Source organism: Heliconius melpomene, chromosome 17 (genome assembly GCF_056956725.1).
Source record: "Heliconius melpomene rosina isolate 202511_hmr_F chromosome 17, ASM5695672v1, whole genome shotgun sequence".
Taxonomy (NCBI): domain Eukaryota; kingdom Metazoa; phylum Arthropoda; class Insecta; order Lepidoptera; family Nymphalidae; genus Heliconius; species Heliconius melpomene.
Genome location: NC_140405.1, coordinates 9908833 through 9933442, shown reverse-complemented (window position 1 = coordinate 9933442; position 24610 = coordinate 9908833). Strand labels below are relative to the sequence as shown.

At 31.8% G+C, this 24610-nt stretch overlaps 2 protein-coding genes across 12 annotated transcripts in view; one reads left to right on the top strand and one right to left on the bottom strand.

Annotated features, from left to right (window-relative positions):
• LOC146530220 (proton-coupled amino acid transporter-like protein acs) overlaps window positions 1–24610 on the top strand; it is a 184050-nt gene that overhangs the window by 134030 nt on the left and 25410 nt on the right. The gene's annotated exons all lie outside the window — the stretch shown is intronic.
• LOC146530221 (uncharacterized) overlaps window positions 1–24610 on the bottom strand; it is an 89675-nt gene that overhangs the window by 48312 nt on the left and 16753 nt on the right. For all 11 annotated transcript variants that reach the window (XM_085201146.1, XM_085201134.1, XM_085201137.1 and 8 more), the window contains exon 3: window positions 16103–16187. In XM_085201146.1, coding sequence (XP_085057272.1) covers window positions 16103–16177 — 75 coding nt within the window. In that variant the 5' untranslated portion in view covers window positions 16178–16187. The remainder of the gene's footprint in view (window positions 1–16102; window positions 16188–24610) is intronic.

The following is a 24610-nucleotide window of genomic DNA, read 5'->3' as shown; positions in this document are numbered from 1 at the left end:
AACCTATATGCCATAAATTATAAATTTAAATTTCCTACCTAATTCAGTGGTTTTGACTCCTTCTCCGTTGTTATATATCAGTGGTTTGAATGTGTCTCATTTCATATATTAAGTAACTATCGAAATCAATAATATAAAAGCTGAGAAAAATAAAAAGATTTTCTTCATGAAAATTTAATTTTTATTGACGAAAACATATTCATCCTATGTTTACACCTTCAAATGTGATATTTTACTTTAAATGTAAATATTTTTTTTTTTAAAATTTACATATTTTTTTTTTTAATTTACATATTTTTTTTAATATATGCTAAGACCTATTCTAAATGTTATTTTTTTTGGTACTACCTTGAATAAACTAATGATTATGAATACACTATAAATTAAAAACTAGATTTAATTACGTATTACTACTATCAATTTACATTTTTAATCGTCGTGGTGCGGCGGCATGGCACTTCCCACTTGAGGATATTAATTTATTTTATTTTCTCGCTTCAAAAAAAAGACGTCTCGAACGACGACTACGTCTCGAAAATTAAGAAGAAAATAGGGAACGGAGTGTTTTAACACTTTCTTTTTGCCTATCCTCCTATATGTGGAAAACAGCGTGAAGCTAAAAAAACGTACAAGTATTACATTTATCGACACCATCATCATGTCATAATTAAGTATCAGATTTAAAAAGATATTTGTGGAAAAAGACGCCAATACTTATAGCGCCAATATTTGTTTTTCGTCAATATATCAATGTTTGGAAATAAATTATATGATTATTTCAATTAAATTGAAAATTTAAATTATATATAGTTTAAAATAAGAACGGATATTTCAAAATGTTTATTTTTACATATAACACGAATTTTATATAAACTAATAAATTTCTGTCAACATTAAAAAGTTTACCGTAAGTTTAATTTTTATTACGAAATTCTGTAATATATTTCGTAACTGACACAAAATAAAAAAGCGAAGTCTATCAATAACAACTTTAAATGTTGTATTGGTTTTATAATTCAGAGACTATGTTTATTTACTTACTCTTCTCAACTATGTATAAAGCTGGACAAAAATTACCTGAAATCGAAAGAATGACATTATTAATAAATATTTTTAAATTATAGAATTACGTAGTAAAGCTCTCTCTTCTAAAGCTCGCTCTTTCAAAAAAATTACATAAATAATTCAGCGTACTTAACCTTAATTAGTTTATAGCTAATAAAAATTATTATATAAATATCATTAATCAAAATCATCTTGAATGTTATATCACTTAAAAGAACTAATGCACTAATTATTTTACATGCAAAAGGACAAGGTAATCTAGTGCGGCAATCGCTCCTAACGACTACCTATAATCGATATAAAACTGTATGGACTCGAGCCAAGGAATCCTGATGCTATTACGTTATTATAACTATATTTCTGTGTTAATTCTAAAGGTCAGTCGTTAAGCAGGGACACAGATTGTGGGTTCGATTCACACTCGAGAAGATGAAATATTTAATATTTTTATTTCCTTCGTTACCAGAACGAAGCAAAGCCCGGCCTTGAGTTCTGCCGCTTGACACGTAATGCCTCCAGAATACGGTGGAATGGAATATCTAATGAGAACGTAGTGTCTTAACACTAGGTCCTAGCTTCCCTAGTAGTGTATATTATATTTGAACTGTGTTACTATCACAGTTCATCCAATATGGGCTGGTTACCGATGGACAGACAGAACCAAATCTTTGTAATAAGGTCCCGATTTTTCTCTTATATTATAGTGTAATGGGCAAGTTTAATAACTAACCTTAGCTGATTGCTCTAATTAGCACTAACCACACTCGTAAAGCTTTTAAAACCTTATTTCCGCGAGCTCGCATTTATGTTATTAGAACAAAAACTAGTCGACTTTTAAACAACTAACTAACTCTATTAAAATATTTTAGATTTTAATTTTAAATATCACTTTGATTATAATCTGAGTGGCCTAGCGTTTGTTAGTAAATTCTTATAATCCTAAGAAAGAATCCTCATGAAATACAGAATATTTGTACAATCTGTCGTTTCTCACTAAGTAAATGCCAATGAGAGAAGACAAAGAGCAAAGACAAAATTCCTTTGGGAGTCTGTAGACGGATTACGACAGAAATTCCAGAAATTTTGGAAAATGAAATGAGGGGTTTTCCACTAAAGCCTCTCTGCCAACCGACCAATATGCAGGAAAACTGTAAAAAGATTGCTATGGCAAAGAGAAAACCTTAGTTCCAGCTTCCATAACTCAAACTAAGTTGCGGATATCAAGTAGTTATGGTCTAAAATGACCTAAATTTACTTTCAATAAATTTTTAGTACGTCTCAAATATACAACTCCAATACACATAAAATTTCATAATCTATTATTTACTTATCTTTGTATCGAAGTCGTTCAAACCGTCCCTTTCACTAACTTAGATAATTAAGCAATTTTCAGTGATTGGCCAAAATCGATATATTATTTAGTAAATTACGTTTAAAATATTACAAAGCATATTTTATACAAAATGATATGTTCAGATTATATGAATTAAATAACGGTGCTCCATTTATATTAAACTTGTTATAATTTTGTAAACCTTCAATTTCGATCGCGAATATTGTAAAAAAAATGCTATACGCGTTACAAAAACTTACTTTTTCTTAAGTTTGTAAGTAATTCTGAAGACATATTTGTATTTATGTAACTTGCAAGTAGACTTTTAAGTTAAATATTTCGTGAGTTCCGTAATCAAAGTAAAGGTCTGTGCTACCTGTCTGTGACGGCCGGATTTTTTATTAAGACGTTTATCACGACAAGTCTACTAAAAACCCTTACTAAAATGGCAGTAAAGTATGCTTTACATATATCTATTTTTAAAATAATACGATATCAATATGAGGTATGTATTGCTATGCTCTAGCGAAAATTATGGTTTTGTATATATCGGTTGAGGTATTATTTATATTTAGATTTTCTAGATCTTAAATAATTTAAGACTATCTCACTTTTAATGTTAATACACATATCAATGATGTAATCGTAAATTTGAACGACCTAAATAGCGTCTACCTAATATTTATTTAAAAAAAAACTAAAATAATCTAACCAAAGTATAAAAAGCTATAGATTTAAGCAAAGCTTTAAGAAACTTCCAGCGTGAATAATACGATTGATTTATACAGGCGCAGTGCAACTTGAGCGTGGTCCGGTATGTTTTTCTCAAGGCTTGTCGTCGCCAGGTCGTTTGGGTTTTCACAGATGAAAGGATTTGCTACAGTAATCGATAGCGATGCGGACAAGATAGTATCGTTTATCTTTATGACGTTATATTATTTCAAATTAGTTAATTTATATATTACTAGCGGCCCGCTCGCGGTTTCACCCGCGTGAACTATGTTATTATTAGTTTCTGTCTCCATGACTACGTCCTAGTGACGTCTATGCAAAATTTGAGACTCCTAGCATTTAGTAAGAATGACAAAGACAAATGTCATTAGTAACGAAGTTTCATACAAACTTTCAACCCCAAAAACAACCCAAACCCAAAGAAATCGAATATTACAAATTCCCGTCTTAGCGAGCACCTACGTCCTATAAGTAACTCCTATGCAAAATTTCAGATTCCTAGCACTTGTAGCTTCTGAGATTTCGTGATGAGTGAGTGACCTTTCGATTTTATATATATAGATTTGAAGTGGGAAGTGGATAGCGGAGTATCTTAACACTAGGCTCCCTCTGCCTTCTCTGCTTGTTGCTGAGTTTTAATAATCTTACAAATTTGTAGTTTGAATTAAACAAATCTTTTGTTAGTCCAATCCAATTGAGCAAGCGGGCAAAGCTGCGTTTTAAACAAATAATCACTCATTACACAATTGAATATACTTAATTTATAACAGATTTCAATTATATAAACTGCAAAAAGAGAATCTTTTGCAAATCTAATAGCTAATATTTCACTTTCATCTGTATGTACGTATTTGTACATATTTGTGTAATATTTCTTTATTTCTCATTGGCTGTTGCAGTTTTGGCACAATTTCAGTACACGTTTGAGTAATTTAAAAGAAGTAAGTGTTATACGGATTTAAGCATAACTTACTATGATGCAACCTCATAGTAGTTGCATTAAAGATGCAACCTTCAAATATCAATTTGTAATCCAACAGAAGATTGTACTTTATTTTTATCACGATTTTATTTATATTGAAACTCCATTAGAGCCAATATATATTCAATTATAGAGTTGAAGAGCGTTCGAATGTAAGTTTTTTGTAACAAGTGTTTTAGTCAAAAGGTATTATTAAAAGTGATTACTTGTACAAACAAAAGAGCATTGATAACGTAACGAACCTAAATCAAATTCTAATTCTATTATTAAGAGTATGTATTATACAGTATTTATTTTTCATATATTTTTTTATTTAAACCTAAATATCACACCTTGTTTTGTACGATAGGTAAAAGTCAACTAACGGTATACTGGGTTTTCCAATTTCAGCTCAATTAAAGACATTGCGTTTTCCGTAATGTCTTCAAAACCGTGTTTTCCCGGGAAATGGATGCAGAAATAGCATTAGCAAGCATACAAACAAATATTCAGTGAATTGTGCTAGAATGACGTAAATTATTACGATTTTATTTAAAAGTATTTGAAATGAATAGTGGAGCTAAAGTTATTAGATCCGCCGCTACCTCTGACCTCGCCACTGAAACTTTATCGGTGTTGTAACATCCAACTCATCGTGATTGCGGCTTACCAATGTCGATGGTATTTTGATATCATATATACTTTAATAGACATTATTTATTTTCTCACAAAAACTTATATTAAACAAAGTATTACGAACTTTCTGTATAAAATGTGTTGGAAATATCAGAAGTCAAAAATTGTTTGCTTTAAGAGATTAATTCTGAAATGTCTTACGGGGATGGGAAGAAGATTCTTCGTCCACATAAAGGAAGTTGCAACTTATAATTCTTATATGTTTATATAATATAGTTTAAATTTAAACACTATCTAGTGAAATTTAAAAAGACTGTTTAGTTCTTATGCACAGCTCAATTTTCGAGACATTGCGTGTTGTGTGGTGGAACCCAACACCGCACTTTGTCTTGTAACCAGAAAGAGAAAACTAATATTGCACGGGTTTACATCGACCTGACTTGTGGAAACCCATAACATAACTGTCGCGCTTAAATTCAGCCGTACCACGGCTTTTTATATAACTAAAATTATATAATTTTAATAACAATTTTAGAATTTAATTAAAATTTAAATTAAGCAATTTTACAAATCCCAGACGATTAAGAACATCATCTCGTACATCTTGGAACTAAATTACATTGGTGTATATTATATCACGAGCAAATAACTTGCGTAAAATAAGTGAATGCACTTATTACAAGTACATTCACATTCAACTGACTTTGCAACATCTGTGTCAATGAGAAATTAATCATATCATTATTGAAGTGTTTTTTTGTATTTAAATAAATTTTGAATGTTTATTTTTAAAGATTGTGTTTTATAGAAAAAAATTACAATCCATCTTCGGAAACCAAATGTATAATAGACTTGTAATACAAAATCATAACAAGTTAAATATAAACAATAGACATTTGAGCAATTTTATCCGACGAACCTAAAAAAATATTATTTTTTTCGATATACAATCTAGGTAATTAATATATCTAAATAGATATTATAGATATCTAAATAATTTAATATTTTTAAAATAAAGTACCACTTATTTTATGTTTTAAGGAAAGTTATATTACTTTTTTAGCTTCACGCTGCATACTGCACATAACAAGATAGGCAAAGGGAACCTGGGAACCTAGTGTTAAGACACTTGCATTCCCTACTTTGCATCGAATTCTCCAAGCATTGCAAGTTGAATGGCGTCACTCATCGTCATTCCAGTTGTAGAAATACTAAATATTTAATTAATTTATTACAAGTAATAAAACCTGAAACCTAATTTAAAGCAAAACTAGAAAACAGATATCCATCGTTAATTCTTCCACACCTACGTACAAGCTTTGATATGATTCTCAGTAATTCATGTATACAATATTCTCATTCTAATATCAAACAAATGATTACTAACGTACTCTAGCTAAGAGACACGTTTACCTTTAAATTCCATTTAGTTTCCAGCTATGACATTCACTGTGATTGCTATGATTTTTGACATTTTTGAAATAAATAAAAGCTATTAGAACATTTTTTTCGCTTCCTCTTGTATTCCACATATATTAGCGTAGCCAGAAAGTCCCGGATCTAATACTAAACATCTTTTTCCCTACGCACTATCTAATTTACGAGAAATAGTGTGTTGAGTAGCGTAACTCAACCCACGGGCCTTATTACCAAAGCGATAAATGAACATAAGTCATTCCCGCGAATTGCCGTCGAAGCCACAACCGTTTCGTTTACAATCAAATGCTGTGACTTCACTGCACCACGACGGTTTTCTTTCTTTTAATTAAGTTTCATTGTTGTAATTTAATCTAGTTATACAATAGCTAAAATGAATATAGTAATGAATAAACAGAAGTAACGTCACAATAAATTATACTGTAATATTTATAAACAACACTGCAGTAATTTTATTATACTAGAATTTATAGATGTATGCAGATATTTACATACAAATGATTTTATATGACTATAATAAATAATTTTTATTAGCAACTTTCACAACCCTTAACGTAGCGCGTTGAAGTCTTTTGTATGCACAAATATTACGTATACAACTTTAGACATTCAGTTATTATAATGTACCTTTTGAATAACAAGTTTCAATTCATTACAAGTTAACATTAAGGCAGAATAAGATTTTAGAATTGAATATATAGCTTATATATATAATTTATTTTTTAAAAGCATTTTTTTATTTATTTTTTATTATAATCTAGGAAAATGTCAAGCTTTATAATTATAATTCTATAATCCACTTATGTCAAAGTTATGAAAATATTTTTGGTTAGTTATATATTAGCAATAACTTGTTACAGGTAAATGGAGCAGAAAGATAACATGTGACCTTGAGCACTTTAATATATTCAATTTATATTCAAAAGATATTATTCATATAAAATTTCTTTAGATAAAAGTATCACTATATATTATTTTTAGATTGCTCCTAGCTCTGTAAACAAAAAAAAATAGAATAAAAAAAGTTTCATATTATTTTTATCCATGTGTTTAAAAAAGACAATGATAATTATCATTGAATTAAAACAAATTTAAGCCTAACAACATAATTATATATAAGTTTTTTCTTATGATAATTTCTATATATAATTAAATAAACATTAATTAAACATCTTATATGCCTTTAGTAAGCACACTGATAATATATGTACATACTTTCTAAAAAACTGTTATGCAATTTAATAATCTTTAATTTCGTTATATTCAGGAAGTAATTGCCAAAAAACTTGTCTTATATCGACTGAATAACAGTCTAACCATCTTAAGATTTTCCTATATATTAATGTTACGAGGTGCATTACATGATAGAATTGTTTACACTAGTACAAACTTATAGCGGGGTAGGCAGATGGAACCTAGTGTTAAAACACTCCGTTCTCCACTTTCCGCCAAATATTTTGAGGCATTTCGTTTTAAGTTGCAGAACTCAACGCCGGCTTTGGTGCCAGAGAGAAAATATTTTCTCCCCCAACCATTTGGGATCGAAACCACAACCGTCGCGTTACAGTCACACCCTTGGTTCTTTTCCAAAAAAACACATTTTAAATTTGTAAAATGTCATTAATTAAAAGTAAACCTTTTTTTTTGAGGTGCATTTATCCACTAAGAATGTTAATTAAAAATATTGAAATTTAGTTAAAATCTAGTACACAAGAAATATTTAAAAAAAAGAAATTAATTTTTAACAAAAACAAAAACCGACTTCTAACAATGAACTAAAAAGTGAAAAATAATTTTACAAAGGTTTTATAATTTTGAAGTCGGTGCCAAGTAGAACAAACAGGCTTAGTAATTAGATATTGTAGTAAAGGTGTTGTAGCATTAGATTGACACCGACTTCAAAATTATAAAATCTTTGTAAAATTATTTTTCACTTTTTAGTTCATTGTTAGAAGTCGGTTTTTGTTTTTGTTAAAAATTAATTTATTTTACGATTTTAAGTGATGGGTAGATCTTAAAATGATGCTTCTTAAACGAGTGGTGATAGTGGTGGTAGTGGTTGTCAACGAGTGGTTGTGGTTGTCCTATGTAAAACTTCATTTAATTAGGTATTATTTTTGTGCAAAGTAACATTTTGGTATATTGACAAGAACACACATAGAAAATATTCGGGCGAATTGAGAATTTCCCTTTTTTGAAGTTGGTTGAAAATGAGAACATCCTCTTTTTTGAGGTTGGTTGAAAAGAAATGCAACGATCAGGAATCTCACTTCTGGCATCAATTTAAAAAGTTTTTGCTTGTAACTATTACAGTATAATCAATTTTTTACCAAAAAAAACAAACTTTCTCAATTTTCTCCGGATTCCATAATCGAAACCTAACCAAACTTTCACCAAATTATCCTTGAAGTGTATCCTTTCAAATAAAAAAAGAATCATCAAAATCGGTTGGCGCGACATTGAGTTATTCGGCTATTAGTCGCGCACATGCCTAATGCAAATTTAAGACTTATGTGATTTTCTCATGGATACCATTGTCAGACATGGACCAAAAAAAAATGGGACCATTCGGAAAGCTATACCTTTCAAATAAAAAAAAAATTATCAAAATCGGTTCACCCAGTTAAAAGTTATGAGGTAACAAACATAAAAAAAAAAAAAAAAAATACAGTCGAATTGATAACCTCCTTTTCTTACAGAAGTCGGTTAAAAAATATAATGAAGATTTATTTCCAACACATCAGATTTTTATTGAAATATCAACAACCAAAAGGCAATTTCATCAATTTTCAAAAAAAAAATGTTAATGAACACACAAAATGTACGAAGTGGGTAATTATCTAGTAAATTTGACATTGACCAGGTTGTTCTCAACCCAAATAAATGGCTTCAAGTAAAAACTTCGATAATACTTGGTGTGCAATCGCATTCGTTCCGAAGACTGTTACAGAATTGATTTGGTGTCGAATGATTTTGCGGAAAAATGTGATGATGATATAACAAATTATTAATAACCGAAATAGGAACTGGGTTTATGATATAACTTGTGTGCATGTAAAACAAGTGCACCACTATATAGATATACGCTTAAAATTTTTTTATAAAATATTTTATAAGGCTTTTATAAAATATTCAAATTAGCGAGATTCAAAGACTAGTAATAGGACTTTAATAATAAAAATCTAATCTGACTGGGCTGTGGGTTGAATCCCTATTAGAAATAATGATGTTTTTTTTTTCCTTGCTCATTATAATGAAAGGCGAAGAGTGATGTCACATAATGTCTCAAAAATGGGGCGGTTCATCAGGAATGGAGTATCCTCATAATCCGTCCGTCCTCAACTAGGTAAGTTAAGCTAAAAAAATATCATTAAATTTCACTACATCATCTCTCAGTAGAGTGTTGTGATTTAGTAATTTGCATTTGCATAAATAATATAAGTAAAATATTCTTTCCGATAAGAAAGATAATTATATTCGTTATTTTTGCTAGATAAAATTTTCTGTAATCTGGTTATAAAACGTCAATAAGTCCAATCACTATAAATATTGAAAATAAAGTTTATATTTCTCAAATTATATCTCATAAATACTAAAGACTGTTACTGTTAAGAATACAATGTAAATGGATATTTTAATATACAAATAGATATCTTTATCGATGCAAATGCAATATCTTTTATCAGTAAAATCACTTAACAGTTTCCTTTCTATAATTATTCACAGATACAGATAGTATTGTTCTGCAGCTAGATCTGATATTTGGGCAATAAAAGTTCCAAGGTTAGTAACTAAGGCCAACAGTTAAAAAGGAAATATTTGACAGAATCATTTTAGTACAATAGAATTGTGTGGCAATAGAAGATTCTGTTATTAATGCAAAGAAAATATGAATTTATATTTGAATATATTTTTTAATAATCACAATAAATTAAAAAGTAAATAGAAATATGTAAGAAGTCTGTGAAAAAAAACCATAATATGTATGTATCATATAAAACGTTACTTTATGATTAAAAAGCGTGGACTAAGATTCAGTTTTTTAAATTTCTTCCTAAGCAATTTTGAAATTATTGAGACAATTAAATTCTTATTAGGTTAAAATAATTAACGAGGTGAAAGAGATATGTTGAGATTAGGAATTTCGTGGTCCATCCTTCCTGGCTAACCTTCTAGGGATAAAACGTAAATCTAAAAAAAATAACAAAAAAAATACTTACAGATATACTCGTATATGTATATCTATTGAAGTAAATAACGTTGTAGAGCTTTTTACTTCGTGCAGTAGAAAGTACAAACCCAATATGTAATTATCGTGACAGTCAATTTTATTGTCGTTTAAGCGATGAAGCTTTTCATTATATTCCAAGCTTATACGACTAGAATCATTAAGTTTTTATTCTAATGATCAATTTGTGTTGGGCATAATAGCTGTGCTTTCTAAGCTTTTTGCAAAAATAAATTAATGCTAATAAGTTAGACGACAGTATATCGTAGTGTTAATATTTCTCTTCAGTTAATATTGTGAAAATCTGAAATATAATAATTACTTCTAATGCTTACTTATTAAGTTTTTTGTGTCATTATTCTTTATTAACAAAGAAAAAGTTTTCTTTACAAAATATATTGATCAATCAAAAAGTAAGACTCGGATAACGGAGTGACTTATCACTATATCGTTATACATTACTAAATGCAAGAGGAGTGAGAAAAAAACAATGATGCAGCATTAAGCAACACGCTCTGCTCCGCACATAGCAGAGTAGACAGAGGGAACCTGGAAAATAGTGTTGAGATACCTTTGTTCCTCACTTTCCGCCAGATTCTAAAGGTAACTCAAGTGGAAATCGAACCCACAACTCGTCCTATGTTTGAGCCCATGCACCACGACTAGCCTATTATTATGTCTCAATTTAATCCATTTTTAACGTAAGTATATTTAAATTAAGATTTCAATACTACAAAGTTCAATATGGTTCATAAAACAAATTAGTAACCTTAAATAAATTGGTTACTACTGTTAATTTAGTTTGTTTATATGTTACCTTAAAATATAATATTCTGTAGATCATCGATATAATAGCTATAGTAAAACTAAAATGGAAGTTGTAAATGCACGAGAAAGTCATTTTGTATCATATTATTGTCACTTTCTTAGAACATAAAAGCCTATTAGTTTCACATTGTATCCGTAGATAAAGAGAGTGGTAAGAAACTCCGCTCTCCTCTTTCCGTCCTATTGTGAGACATCGTATAGTAAATGGCGGTACTGACTACAACTTGTAATTTACCCCCAACTTTGCCTACCCGAGCGGGAAATAGAGAAAAAACATTCCACCGAATAGTCAAACGCTGCCTCCACTTAACTAAGATGGCCTCCTAAAACACATATTATATTTAATATATATTATTTCAGTTTTACGTTGTGTCCCGTATGTATGCAAGCAGTAACCTTCAGATATAGAGAAATCCTAGTGCTATGACACTTTGCTCCTCACTTTCCGCCGAATTTTGGAGTCACACAGGGCTTGCCCCTGCGCTACGACTGGCCTCAATATTTTATATTGTCATAAATATAAATATGAGATAATATGAGAATAAAAGGCTTGATAAACGTTTATAATTTTAAAACTTAAGATGCGAGCGTTATAAAGGATTTACAAATAATTATAACTGAAAATTAAAATTAAAATAATATTTATTTAGTTTATATTAAAATTAAAAAAATATTGGTTTTGTTCAGTTAATTTAAATACCAATGTGTGATATCCAATTGTACTAATTGAGTATAAAGTTATCAAAATGCGGTTTTTATTTTAATACGTTTGTATTCCTGCTTATTAAAAGTACGGCAGTATATTACGCATTTTGCATATTTTTAGACTTTCCTAAAATATGCAGTAAACGGGGAAAAAAAAGTATTTCTCTACCTACTTACCGGTCTCTCAGACTAGACTAAAAAATATTTTGTTTTGGATTAATATTATTTTATGATATTATTATCTATTAAAAATTACACATTATAATTACAAAAACAAATGAAGGTATTTTATAATAGCCTGATGAGCAAATGATTGTTCTTTTATAGCATTGGCAAGTTCTGGCAATTAAACTCCACTTTCTGATAATAAATCTTATATAATTTAAGTTAACAACGCACCGTGACATCTGTTAGCATGAACATTGACAATATATTGTATTTTTCTATTGTTTAGAGTAAGTACCCAATTATGATGTACAATGGGCTTTTGGCTAATTTCATTGAAAAGAAAAATATAAAATATTATAATATTCTTGGAATAAAATGGAAAGTTATTTTGTTTTCTTTAAAACCAAATTAATAGTAACAGTTTAAAAAGTATTTTTTTTTAAATATTCGGACCGTGGCGTGGTGGCGCCAATAAGCCTGTGCTAAAATGATATCAATTATACTTAAGTTTACTAAACTGTTTTATAAGTATTTTTTATTTATATTCTAATTCAATTGAAAGAGCACAAGCGCACAACCACGACGATTGTGATTCCCACTCAGGGAATGAATTGTTTTCGTTTCCTCTCTGGTAATGCGTTATGCTCTGCCATTCAATACGTAATGTCTCAAAAAATAAGCAGAAAATGGAGTATCTTAACACTATATTCCCTCTTCTCACACTGCTATACACGGAACATAACGTTACTCAAAAAAAAATAGAAAAAATAACAATTGTTTTAGAAACAAAATGACTACATAAATAGAACCTACTAAATTAAACATTACAACATTCCTCATCTCGTATACATGTATATACAAGATTTTATTTGATTCTTCGTGAAGAGCTCGCGCTAGAGATCACGAAGTCATAAATTATATGCAGCATGCCATTATCGAAAGTGCGGTTGGTATACGTTTGCTAATATTGACGTGTTTGATAGGTTAATGACCGCATTATAATCTCCATTAATTATATAATATAAAAAAAATATTTCATTTTAATATAGTATGTAGAGTTATTATATAACTTTGAGGTTGATCAGACCTCCGAAGATGCTCAAAGTAAATTATGTATAAGTTTGGTTATTGCGATTTTAACTTTATGTGTTAATTATTGCTAGGTTTTTAATATTATTAAAATGTTTTAATTATAGTTTTCTTATTAGTAAGAGCATAGTTTAATATTAAATTTAAAAAATATCATAAATATGTAATTTTACTATTAAAGATATCATTTCACATATTTTTACTTTGATTATTAAAAACATTGTGCGGCGCTCAACACGCTATATTCGATATATTTGAGGAATACAGGCAAAAAGAGAAAACCAGTGTCTTGAAAATCTTTGCCTATGCCAAAAGACAGTTGTAAAAGAGGCTAGAAATTCCACCGATGGACGTCGTAGCAGAGTCAGAATGAATAGTCAGTAATTTTAATCACCGCGGTGTTAAGATCCGCATACATATTTTATACGAAACGACCGATACGAGAATCCAACAACTGAATGATATATGACACAAAATTTCCTCTGTTTATAATAATACATAATGAGGTAAGTGCGTAAAGAAAAAAAATCGATTATCCCCAATTTATAATTGCTTAAATCATCAATAATATCTAAGCATAAAGTTGATTCGAATCGTATTAGCGGCAAATCGACTTTCTACTGCAGCCTCCGTAATGCTACGTAATCGTATCTTAGGCATTTTCGCTACCGGTAGTCACCGTTTACACGTACATTACTTGACGTGTTTCTAATCAATGAAATATTCTAAATATATTTATATTTGAATCGTTATAATGAAAAAATATTCTTTTTATTTATTTATGCAGTTATGAAGCCAATCGTGGCGCAGGGTCACAAAGTGTGACTGTAAAACCGACTGGTTGTGAGTTCGATCCCCACTCGAGGAGAAATATTTGTTTCAATTTATATTTCCATTTCTTCGCTCTGGTGTTCAAAAGCGCGACGTTGAGTTCTTCCATTCAACACGCAATGCCCCTAGAATTCGGCAGAAAGTGGGGAACGGAGTGTCTTAACTCTAGGTTCCCTCTGCCTACCCTGCTGTGTGCGGGATACAGCGTGAAGCTGATTTATTTATTTATGTAGTTATTGTGTAGTTTATAAATTTTGATTAAAATTGAACTTAACTGTTCCGTCTTTCTCAACTTATTAAAGACTATTTCGATTTGAAAATAAGGTAAATAAAACTTTCGGTGACAGATTATTTTTTAGAACAGTGATTGAACTATAAATGTTGTTAGTATTTTATGGCAATTTCAATAAATTTGTACTTTTTGCTTTTGTTTGTTTTAAGGTATTAAAGAGTTCCAAATTATATGTTATATTTAGGCGAAAATCAGAAATATATCAAAGCTATATTAATAAAAACAATATTTATAGCGAATATAATATACATTGTATATAGATAGGTATAAAATATAAACATATTATTTACAGATACTGTATGTTTATTAATTAAAAATATGATTGACAATATTATAAGCGAAATTGACAATATTTACTTAATGAGACACGCCATCAATCCATCATGACCCCATTGCCTTGACATAAAGATAATTAAGCTAAGTACTTTAGATGTTAATGCAAACCTGAATAGTTCAGTAAGATTGGATATAGAAGGTATTTTTAATTAAGCTTTAATATTTTAAATCTGAGAATAAGACGAATTCAAGATATTACATTTTAATAGGCGTAACTTAACGCCGAGTTCAATGCTTTCGGAGCAAGAAAATAAAAGTAACTTGCTTTGACCGGAGATTAATCCCGCAAATATTATATTTACAGTCAAACGTTGGGCGCTTCAATGTTATATCGAACGGCGTTTGATTGTAATAACGTTTGTAGATTCCATTCCCACTCGAATAAATGTATAATTTTCATTTCCTCGCTCTGATAACAAGACGAGGCGCGGTGTTATGTTCCCCCAATCAACACACAATGTCTCAAAAATTACGCGGGAAATGGGGAACCAAACTTAACACTGGGCGCCCTCTACCAATCTTATAAATACGGGATTAAAATAATATGAGACATTATAATTCACGAACGAGTACACACAATTGGCTACGCTAAATAATAACATAAGCAAATGCGTGCAAACAAAAGAAAAAGAAACTTAATCTAAAGCTTAACTTTTATTGTTAGATATACGCGCATTATAATTATATCCTATCATAGATATTGTCGTACTATTTTCTCTTTAATCGTCTTTAAGTATTGTTTGAATATGGAACAATATAACTTACATGGGTTCTAATTAAGATTATAAAGTGACAATAAAAGGAGTATTTTACTTTGATTGTAATCTAGGCGTTTAGTATTATTATCTTGAAAATACTTCTTTTAAATTACCATATTTTTGACTATTACTGAAATAAATGGGGAACCCGAGAATCTAGTGGTAAGACACTCCGTTCCACGTTAAATGGCAGAACTCAACGCCCCCCTTTGACTTTGACTCTACGCTTCAAAATATTAAATTTTCAAGTAGCATTTGAACCTTGTGGGTTGCCTAATACAAGGAAGATAGAAAGAATAGAACCTGTTGCCTTTACAGTTGCACGCTAGTGCCCTGCGCCACAACTGGCCGCAGTTTATATTATTGCTTATTATTGTAATGCTAGTCTAGTTATTTAAATCTCAGTCTTAAGTTACGCCGGGTACTATCTTTATACATAAAACTATTCGTTACTCACGAAGTGGCTGACAAGCAACGTATAGCCAAAACTACCGCGTAGAGAATGCTCTAATTTGGGAAGTAAGCTTAGGAAGTAAAGAGGAACACTGATAAAGGATCCCAAAAGTTCTAAGGTAACAGATGAAATAAATATTATGAACTCATTTAGATCCGATTTCATTTTAAGATCCTTAAATAAAACTTACGGTTTAACAATTCATATAAATGAAGATGTAGACTACGATAGGATATATGATAAGCTTACCTGTGCAGTACGAAGGGCACCGACGACTACTGCAGCAAGCAGCAGCGCGAATGCGCTCCACCACACACCTCGCATCCTCGTTTAACTGAAACAAAGTAGGTTTTTATTATTTTTATACTTCGAACGAAATTTAAAATAGATTATTTTTTTTATAATAAGCATTAAGGTGAGTAGAGGGAACCTAGTATAAAGAGACTCCGTTCTCATTAACACACTTTCGATCTCTACTTTCTGTCCCTCTGCCTACCCTGCTATATGCGGAATATAGAGTGAAGAAAATATTAATAAAATATTACTAAGACTTATAATAATAAATAATCAAAGCTAGACTAGCGTATCCGGAATATAAGAAATTATCCGAAACTAAAAACAAAAACTATATAAATAAAAAAGTAGATTAATTACATAGATAGTAGCCGTGAGAACTAAAGAATGCTAATTAATTAATAGCTTCCCAATCTCACAAAACATCTATACTAAAATACGTATTTAACACTTGAATTTTCCTTACTTTACAGATTACCAAATAAATCAGCGCCTGTCCTATGAGCTGACTACTTTCACTATCAAAAAATTACGAGCGGCTTTCGTTTTAACAAATAACTATATTAAATTATAGTACGTCAGTCACTTTGTCGATAAAATAACGTATAATTTTGTAAATACAAAACGAATAAATAATTGTTTTGTTTTGTTTCTTTATTTGTTGGCAATATTTAACTTAACTTTACTTTTTTATAGTTTTATGTTTTATTTCGTATATAGTAGGATAGGCAGAGGGAACATAGTGCTAAGACACTTCGTTCCCCATTTTCCGCCAAATTTACGAGACAATTGAGGTTGAGAGGCGAAACTCTACACCACGGTTTGTCATTATTATGACAAGCCGTAGTGTACAATTTCTGGTAATCCAGAGTGGAAAAATTATAATATTTTATTACTTTAACAAGTATTAAAACCCACAACCGTCTCTGATCTCCAGTAGAAAAGTTTTCTATTTTTTTGTTTCTATTATAAATATATACACTATTTCCATTTATTTGGATAAAATCGTATTTTATTTAGTTCCGCTAAACATTTCTTTGTGTCTTTGAATAAAATTTATATGTCAATAAGAAGATAATGCTTTTATATTTAAAAATATTTTTAGCCTCCCTGTGTATCGCTCAACAGATATAAAATACACTAATACCATAGAAAACATCAGTAACAATTTTACCTACAAAAAAATAAATTAAACACAAATTAGACGCCATCAAATAGAAAAAAAAAACTAATTAAAACTAATTATGAATACATTCAACTAATGCAATAATAAGTAACATGTACTGTACATACAAAAACACCAACACGTATTCGAACTGGCACGCGACGTATTTGACGCGTGAACGGTCATTCGCAACACTTTCCCGGCCGCTGACGCTGACCAGCCCCGATGCGATGTAGAGCGGTCACGTGGCTGACGTAATGCTCTCATTGTTCCAACGCAATGTCTATTAATTGCTTTATACTATCGATTAATTAATGGTTCCTTTTTATACTTTTATAGTATTAATTAATCGTTAATTAATTCGTTGTTCTACTGTATGTAGAGGTAAATAGTATGTTTTAAAGTGAACGTTATTTATTTTACGCTCTGATCGCTTTGTGTGAAATGCATTGTGCTGCTTTTTCGTAATTGTAAAATACATTGATAAATTAATAATGGTTAAGTTTACTAAGCAGTTTTAAATGGTTATTAATAGTTATAGAAATTTTAGTTAAAACATTTATGGAGGATGATTATATTTAAATTGTAAATGAAAATTTCCCCGCTAATTCGGGAATTTAATTATTTTTTATTTGTTTGCTCTTGTAACAAGGCAGACCGCTATTTGAGTTAAACTACTCAACACACAATGTTTGGAAAATTGGGAGGAAGTGGATAACAAAATGACTTAACGTTAGGTTCCCTCTGCCATATATGTATTAAAATCTGTAAATAAATTTAAAATAATAATCTTTTTTATTGTTATATTTTGACAATAGTTTATAAGTATAGAGCAAATTTCCTAAAACATTAATAAATCTTTAGTTTCAATGACTCGGTGGTAATGTAAGCATGTATTTTAAATGTGAACATATGTTAACTAAAGCGCTTTGAGACGCTGACATACTTTCCCAAGTCGTTTCCTTGATTCTTTTTAAAATAAATTACTGTAACTTGTCAAAATTCTATTTAAAAGGATGTGTTTGTTATTTGTGGACTGAATTTGAAAAATTTTATATATTTTTTATTTTTTTCTTATTTCTATAAATAAAATAAAAAGATCATAGTAGTATAAGGTTTCATATGTCAGAGTCAAGAAATGCTTATAATATCCTTCACTTTCTATAAGTTAATATGACGTATATATATATATACTATCTTTCGAAACACAAATTATAAATAAAAATTTGAAAAAATTAACTTCACTATTATTCCCGTATATTATATACCATCCATATTTCGCGAAATTCCACAGCGAATTGCGGAATTTAACGAAACGCTTTGTCTAAAGTAAAATAGTATACTTAAATTTATACATAAAATGCGGAAATTAACGCTTTGTTCAAGTCCTGCTAACACTGGACGGTTTTAATGTTCTTACTATAATACTTGTCAGTCAATTATTACAGATTATTATCATCTAGTGTTTTTACCTGTAAGCGGAAGCAATCTAAATATATTTCAATAGATTTTAATAGATTTTTGACTATATTTTTTCTTGAAGCAATTCTCAATGTCATTTTGTATAGTATAATAATAATAATAAAAAAAATAAAGAAGTCACTCTGATGGTATAACTAATCGCGTAACTCAACGCTGCTCTTCCAACTAAGCTGTGGCAACATCTATACTATAAAAAGAAGTATAATCTAAGCAATCTTTTAATAGACTAGCGACCCGTTCGCGGCTTCGCCCGCTTGCAAAATTATTTATTTTTTCTCATCTGAATTAATTTCGTTATCTAATAACATTATACAAAAAAAATAAAAATTGTAGTTCGTTTATTATTGTTGTGTTGGTTAATTAAGAATAATATACATATTTGTGATTTCCTATTATTATTAGATTTAGGAAGATATCAAAGATCAAAGTGATCAAAGATCAGTTCCGTTGATAACCTGATTAACAGCTATTTAATTTGTTAATCAGGTTATCTGAGACCGTAGTGGCGCATCGGCACAGCTACTGACTGTAATTCACTGGTCGTGAGTTTGATTCCCACTCGGGATTCTCATAATTCATTATATCTCTGGTAACACGACAAACCGCGAGGTGCGTGCGCAATGTAAATGTCTTAACACTATTTTTTCTCTCCTTATCTCCCCATATGCGGGATACAGCGTGAAAGTAAAAAAAATCTGGTTGTGAAAAATAAAAGGAAAATCTGCTCCGTGTGATCTCCATTCAACGTGTCATTAGTAAATTGACCCATTGACACGCTCGAAGCTAAAGGACTGTCATAATTTAAAACAAATGTAATGAAAAACTGTAGTCAAAAAATCCTTTGGTATAGCAGGCTCAAGTAATAATGCAAATTTATTATTTGACTAGCAGACCCGCGAACTTCGTATCGCCTTACAGTCGATTCTTTTTTTTTAATATGTATTCTACTATTCGGGACACCGGGTCAGCTAGTAAGATAAAAAAATAAAGAAAGTTGATAAGTCAACAATTATATAATATCAAAAAAAAAAACTTAAATCACTTTAAATTCTTGTAATATTCATTAAAAATTACAATAAAAATAACAATTTCCGATATCTTATTATGATACCTACTTATTATATTTTATTTTTACTTATTCTAAATTCAGTTTCATTTTCATTGTAGAACTTTATGGTACCCGTTATTTTTTGTTTGGTTATCTGGCGCGTAAACAAACAGAGCAGATGGTTTTCCAACACGGGAACAGGCAACATACAATAGACCATGCGAGAAACATGAGTTTTCTATATTAATACAACAAACACTTGATAACTGCCCCTGGGATTTGTTTATAGTCATTGCGAAATCAAGCCGTACTGGAAACTGTAGTCTTTTAAGCTCGTATGGTATGTCAGTCGAAATCATTGGGATGCCCCGCATCATCAAAAAGTCTTCTCCTTTATACTTTCCTTTCAATATGATTGCTTCTATTACGTTATTCATTATTTTTTTATCGCTAATCGTGTGCCTTTACAAAGTTTCACAAAATTACAACTTCACATACAAGCTTTAATTGAAGATTCTTCTTCTTCCTGGCATTAATCCCGGCTATTGCCAGGGTCTGCCTTCCTAGTCAAACTACTCCACTTTGCACGATCTTTTGCGTCCTCGGTGGTTAGACCATTGGCTCTCATGTGCTGCATCACGACATCCAACCAGCGCTTCCTTGGGCGTCCGGAAGGTCGCGTCCCAGGAACTGGTATAGCAAGGCACTTGCGTCCGACATAGTTCTTAGGCCGGCGCGTAACATGGCCAAACCATCTCAAGCGACGCTCTTGGAGCTTATGCGCTACATCACGGACCCCAAGACTACCTAGAATGAATGTGTTGCGTATGCGGTCAGACCGCGTTACGCCGCACATCCACCTCAGCATCTTCATTTCCGTGACGTGAAGCTCCTGAGTGTGCCGAGATAGTGCTGGCCAACATTCGCTGCCGTATAAAAGAACCGGTCCGACGATGCTCTTGTATATCAGCCCCTTGAGCTTGGGCGGTATTCTGCGGTCGCAGACCACACCAGTGACCTCCCGCCATTTGGCCCAGGCAGCGCTTATCCGGCCATGGACATCGTGATCGATGCCTCCAGACTCGTGCATAACGGATCCAAGGTACCTGAACTTCTCCGACTTAACGGCTGGCTCAGGACCTATAAGGATGGTGCTCGAGTCCCGGCTCCCGCAGGCCATGTACTCTGTCTTCGACACATTTAGTTTAAGACCGCCGTTCTCAAGCGTACCCTTCCAGAGGTTCACTTTACGCTCCAGCGTCAGTCGGTTCTCGGCAATGAGTGCTATGTCGTCGGCATACATCATCAGCCATGGAGGCTGGTCCTGGATGTGAGCCGAGACAGTATCGAGCACTACATTGAATAAGAACGGACTAGAGCCGAGCCCTGGTGAACCCCCACTGTAATCGGGAAGGGTCTTGTGTCGCCAACAGCAGTCCTAACCATAGAAGCGGAATCGTAGTACATGCCTCTGATAATCTCAATATAGGCCTCAGGGATCCCTTTGGATCGCAATGCCCACCAGATACACTGACGAGGCACACAGTCAAAGGCCTTCTGCAGATCTAAAAAGGCCACATGCAGAGCTCTCCTTTTTTCCCTGTATGCCTCCATCAAAGTTCTGAGGGCGAAAATGGCGTCCATGGTGCCCGATCCTGGCTGAAATCCATATTGAGACGCAGAGACAGTACACTCTCGGCGGAGCCTGAGGTCGATCATGCGCTCGAAGAGCTTCATGGTATGACTCATAAGCTTAATGCCCCTATAACTACCACAATCTTGAACACTGCCCTTTCCCTTGTAAATAGGGGTAATAAAGCTAAGCCGCCACTGATGCGGCATCTTACCAGTGTTCAAGATATGGTTAAAAAGGTCAGTAAGCATGAGCACACCAAGAGAGCCCAACGATTTCCACGCTTCGATCGGAATGTCGTCAGGTCCCACCGCTTTTCCGTTCTTCATTCTTATTCCAGAGGATGTCCTGACTAATATCTGTCCGATATTTGTTTGTGGGCATACGGGTACGCGACCCCGGATCCTCGAGCCGCCACTCTTACATCCTCATCCAGTCCGGAAGAATGGTGTCCCCCCCCCTTCCCCTCTTCCTTTCCTTAGCTCTCTCCTTCTTCTACCTATCCTACTCCTTCTATTTTACTCTCCCCTCGGTTTTTCCCCACAAAGGGGTGGCTCCAATTAAAAACCGCCAACCGCCACTTAAATGGACCATGAAGATTGTTAGGCGGAAACCCTGGCAAATCAAGTGAGTTTAAAAATTCCGGTAGATAGTTCACGACATCATCTTCATTAGTAGCCGTATCAACTGATTTATATGTCCTCATTACGCCAGGAATTACATCTTGGAAATTGAAAATTTAATTCATTTATATCAGTGTGTTTGGCAGCCAGTAAAGCTCTTCCGTTCAACCAACCATGGAATAAATAATTTTCAGCAACATTTGGAAGCACTTTATGATGAATGAGTTCATCTTTGGATTACGTTAACTGACAAAAACGATCAGGAAAGGTGATGCAGCCAATCAGCGCATCTATAGGAAGTTTGCCATTACCAATATCAATGAGTTAATTAGAGAATATGTCTCCAGATTGATCATTTTGACTTGACATGTTTCTACAATTTGGAGGACTTTAAACATGATTTCAGTTCATCAGCTTGCTTTGAACGTGGAACCACTGGCAATGTTTGGCGAAAATCTCTTGATAATAAAATCCGTAGATCTTTTAAAGTTCTTTCTAAATTCAACTGTCAAATCAAATTAAAGTGTTTAGTAAGTGATATTGTAGATGACATAGCATCTCATAAACAAAATATTTCAATTACCTGCATTTATCATCTTGATTGGGAAATCATAGCCATCTTCAACTTGCCAAAATATAATGGGATATTGCAGTGCATGATATGAGCGATGTGTTTCCTTAATACGTTGTAATCGATTATTTCACGTGACTCCAAATTTTCTCCAATTTCAACAATGGCAACTTCATCGATAGAAGATGCGTTAAAACATTGCACTTTTGAAAAATATAATTAGTTAATTGTATTCGTGAAATAATTTTTGTAATTGTTCAACTATTGACCTTTTCAGTGAATTGTTATGTGTACAACGTAGGTTGATTTCTTGTGGAGAATTTTTCATAAAATAAATTTGCTAAGACTTGTAGTCGCTATCTGGTTCTGATAACAATAAACCTGCTCTATGATATATTTGACCTTGTAACTGTTGAGGGAAAAATGTATTGTAATGCGTATGGGCTATAATAGTTATGATTAACATACATGCAACTGCAGATACTATGACAAAACTTAAAAATTAGCATTAAATTTTCCCGAACTGCTTTTGTTACTCCAAATGAAGTCATTTGAAAGCAGTCGTTGTATTGTTGAATATTTTTTAAGAAGTGTATATGGAATATGCTCCTATTCCTAAAACCAATGAGTACAATGGCTCTGGAGGTGGAAGTTACGGTATCAATTTACACAACACAATCTATTGGCTTTATTTTACAATAACAATTTTTAAATTTCAATTTTTACAATAACCTTACAATATTGGCTAACTGAGTTCATAGGTCCAATAGCAACACAGCTGTAGGCACTGCTGGCATCAATTGATATATATAACAAAAAGGAGCTCGATTCAAATTTGCACCATTATCAGTAGTAGTAAACTATCGTGCTTTACGGGTCTGTCTCAATCGATTTTTTTCACGTTCATTGCAATCTTCACGTTCTGGGCAGTACGATTAGATTCTTCTGCCTAAATTTGTCCACCGCCTTATAGAAGGCATATTTAGTAAGTCACAAATACACAACACTTTATTAATTTTATAAAATTTGTGGCTTTTAGATTTAATAATGTAGATGCACATTTACAACAAAGAGACTTTTACATTTCAAGTGACATTTTACCATAGAAATATTGACAAATATTGACATTAAAAGACTGAGATCCCAGGGCCCCCAGACCTACATCATTTTAGCAAAGCTGAAATCTAATATATACTTAAGACTGTATGCATACTCTCTAACTTAAAAAAACCTTCAGAGATAGTGCCAACTTAAAGCACACTTCCAGTTACATTAAAATAGAAATTCTCGTTTTTATATATGTTTTAAAGTAAAAAATGTATATTTCACATTCTTTCACGTGTACCTTTACTTCTGCCAAACTTCCTAAAGGTTCTTTAAAATTTAAATATATTATTTACGGACTATTTAAAGATCCCTCATATATAACCAGATCAATCCGATGGCTTCATCATTTGCCCAGAAAGAGATATACCGTTATTTTTTGCTACCTTTTAAAGGATCCTATTTTCAAATTAGTGAGTAAGCATATAATATGTAAGCATATGTCTTAACTACAAGTCCTGGCGACTCTGGGATCTGGAGCTATAATATTTATACGATACTAACGTCAGTCAATTGTTTTGCCTTCCCGGAATCCAGCGACTAACATTTAAACTTTATAGTACGGTATTAAAGTCCAAATTGACTTTTAAGTATTAATACGGATCTTTTGTATGGGAATGTAGAAAAGTGTTGCTTTTATATCTTTTCTGGCAATTTTTTAAAGTTGGATCCAATTTTTTTTTATTTCAACAGAAAATGCTCATCACGCTGATAACTTTTCCTAAAGCGTTGTATTGATATCTCTTATAGATTAGGCGGGCTGCTAGGGTTTCACATCAGGTATTCGGGCTATCAAAATAAATTATAGCCTATATGTAGGCGAAGACTAATGGCTAT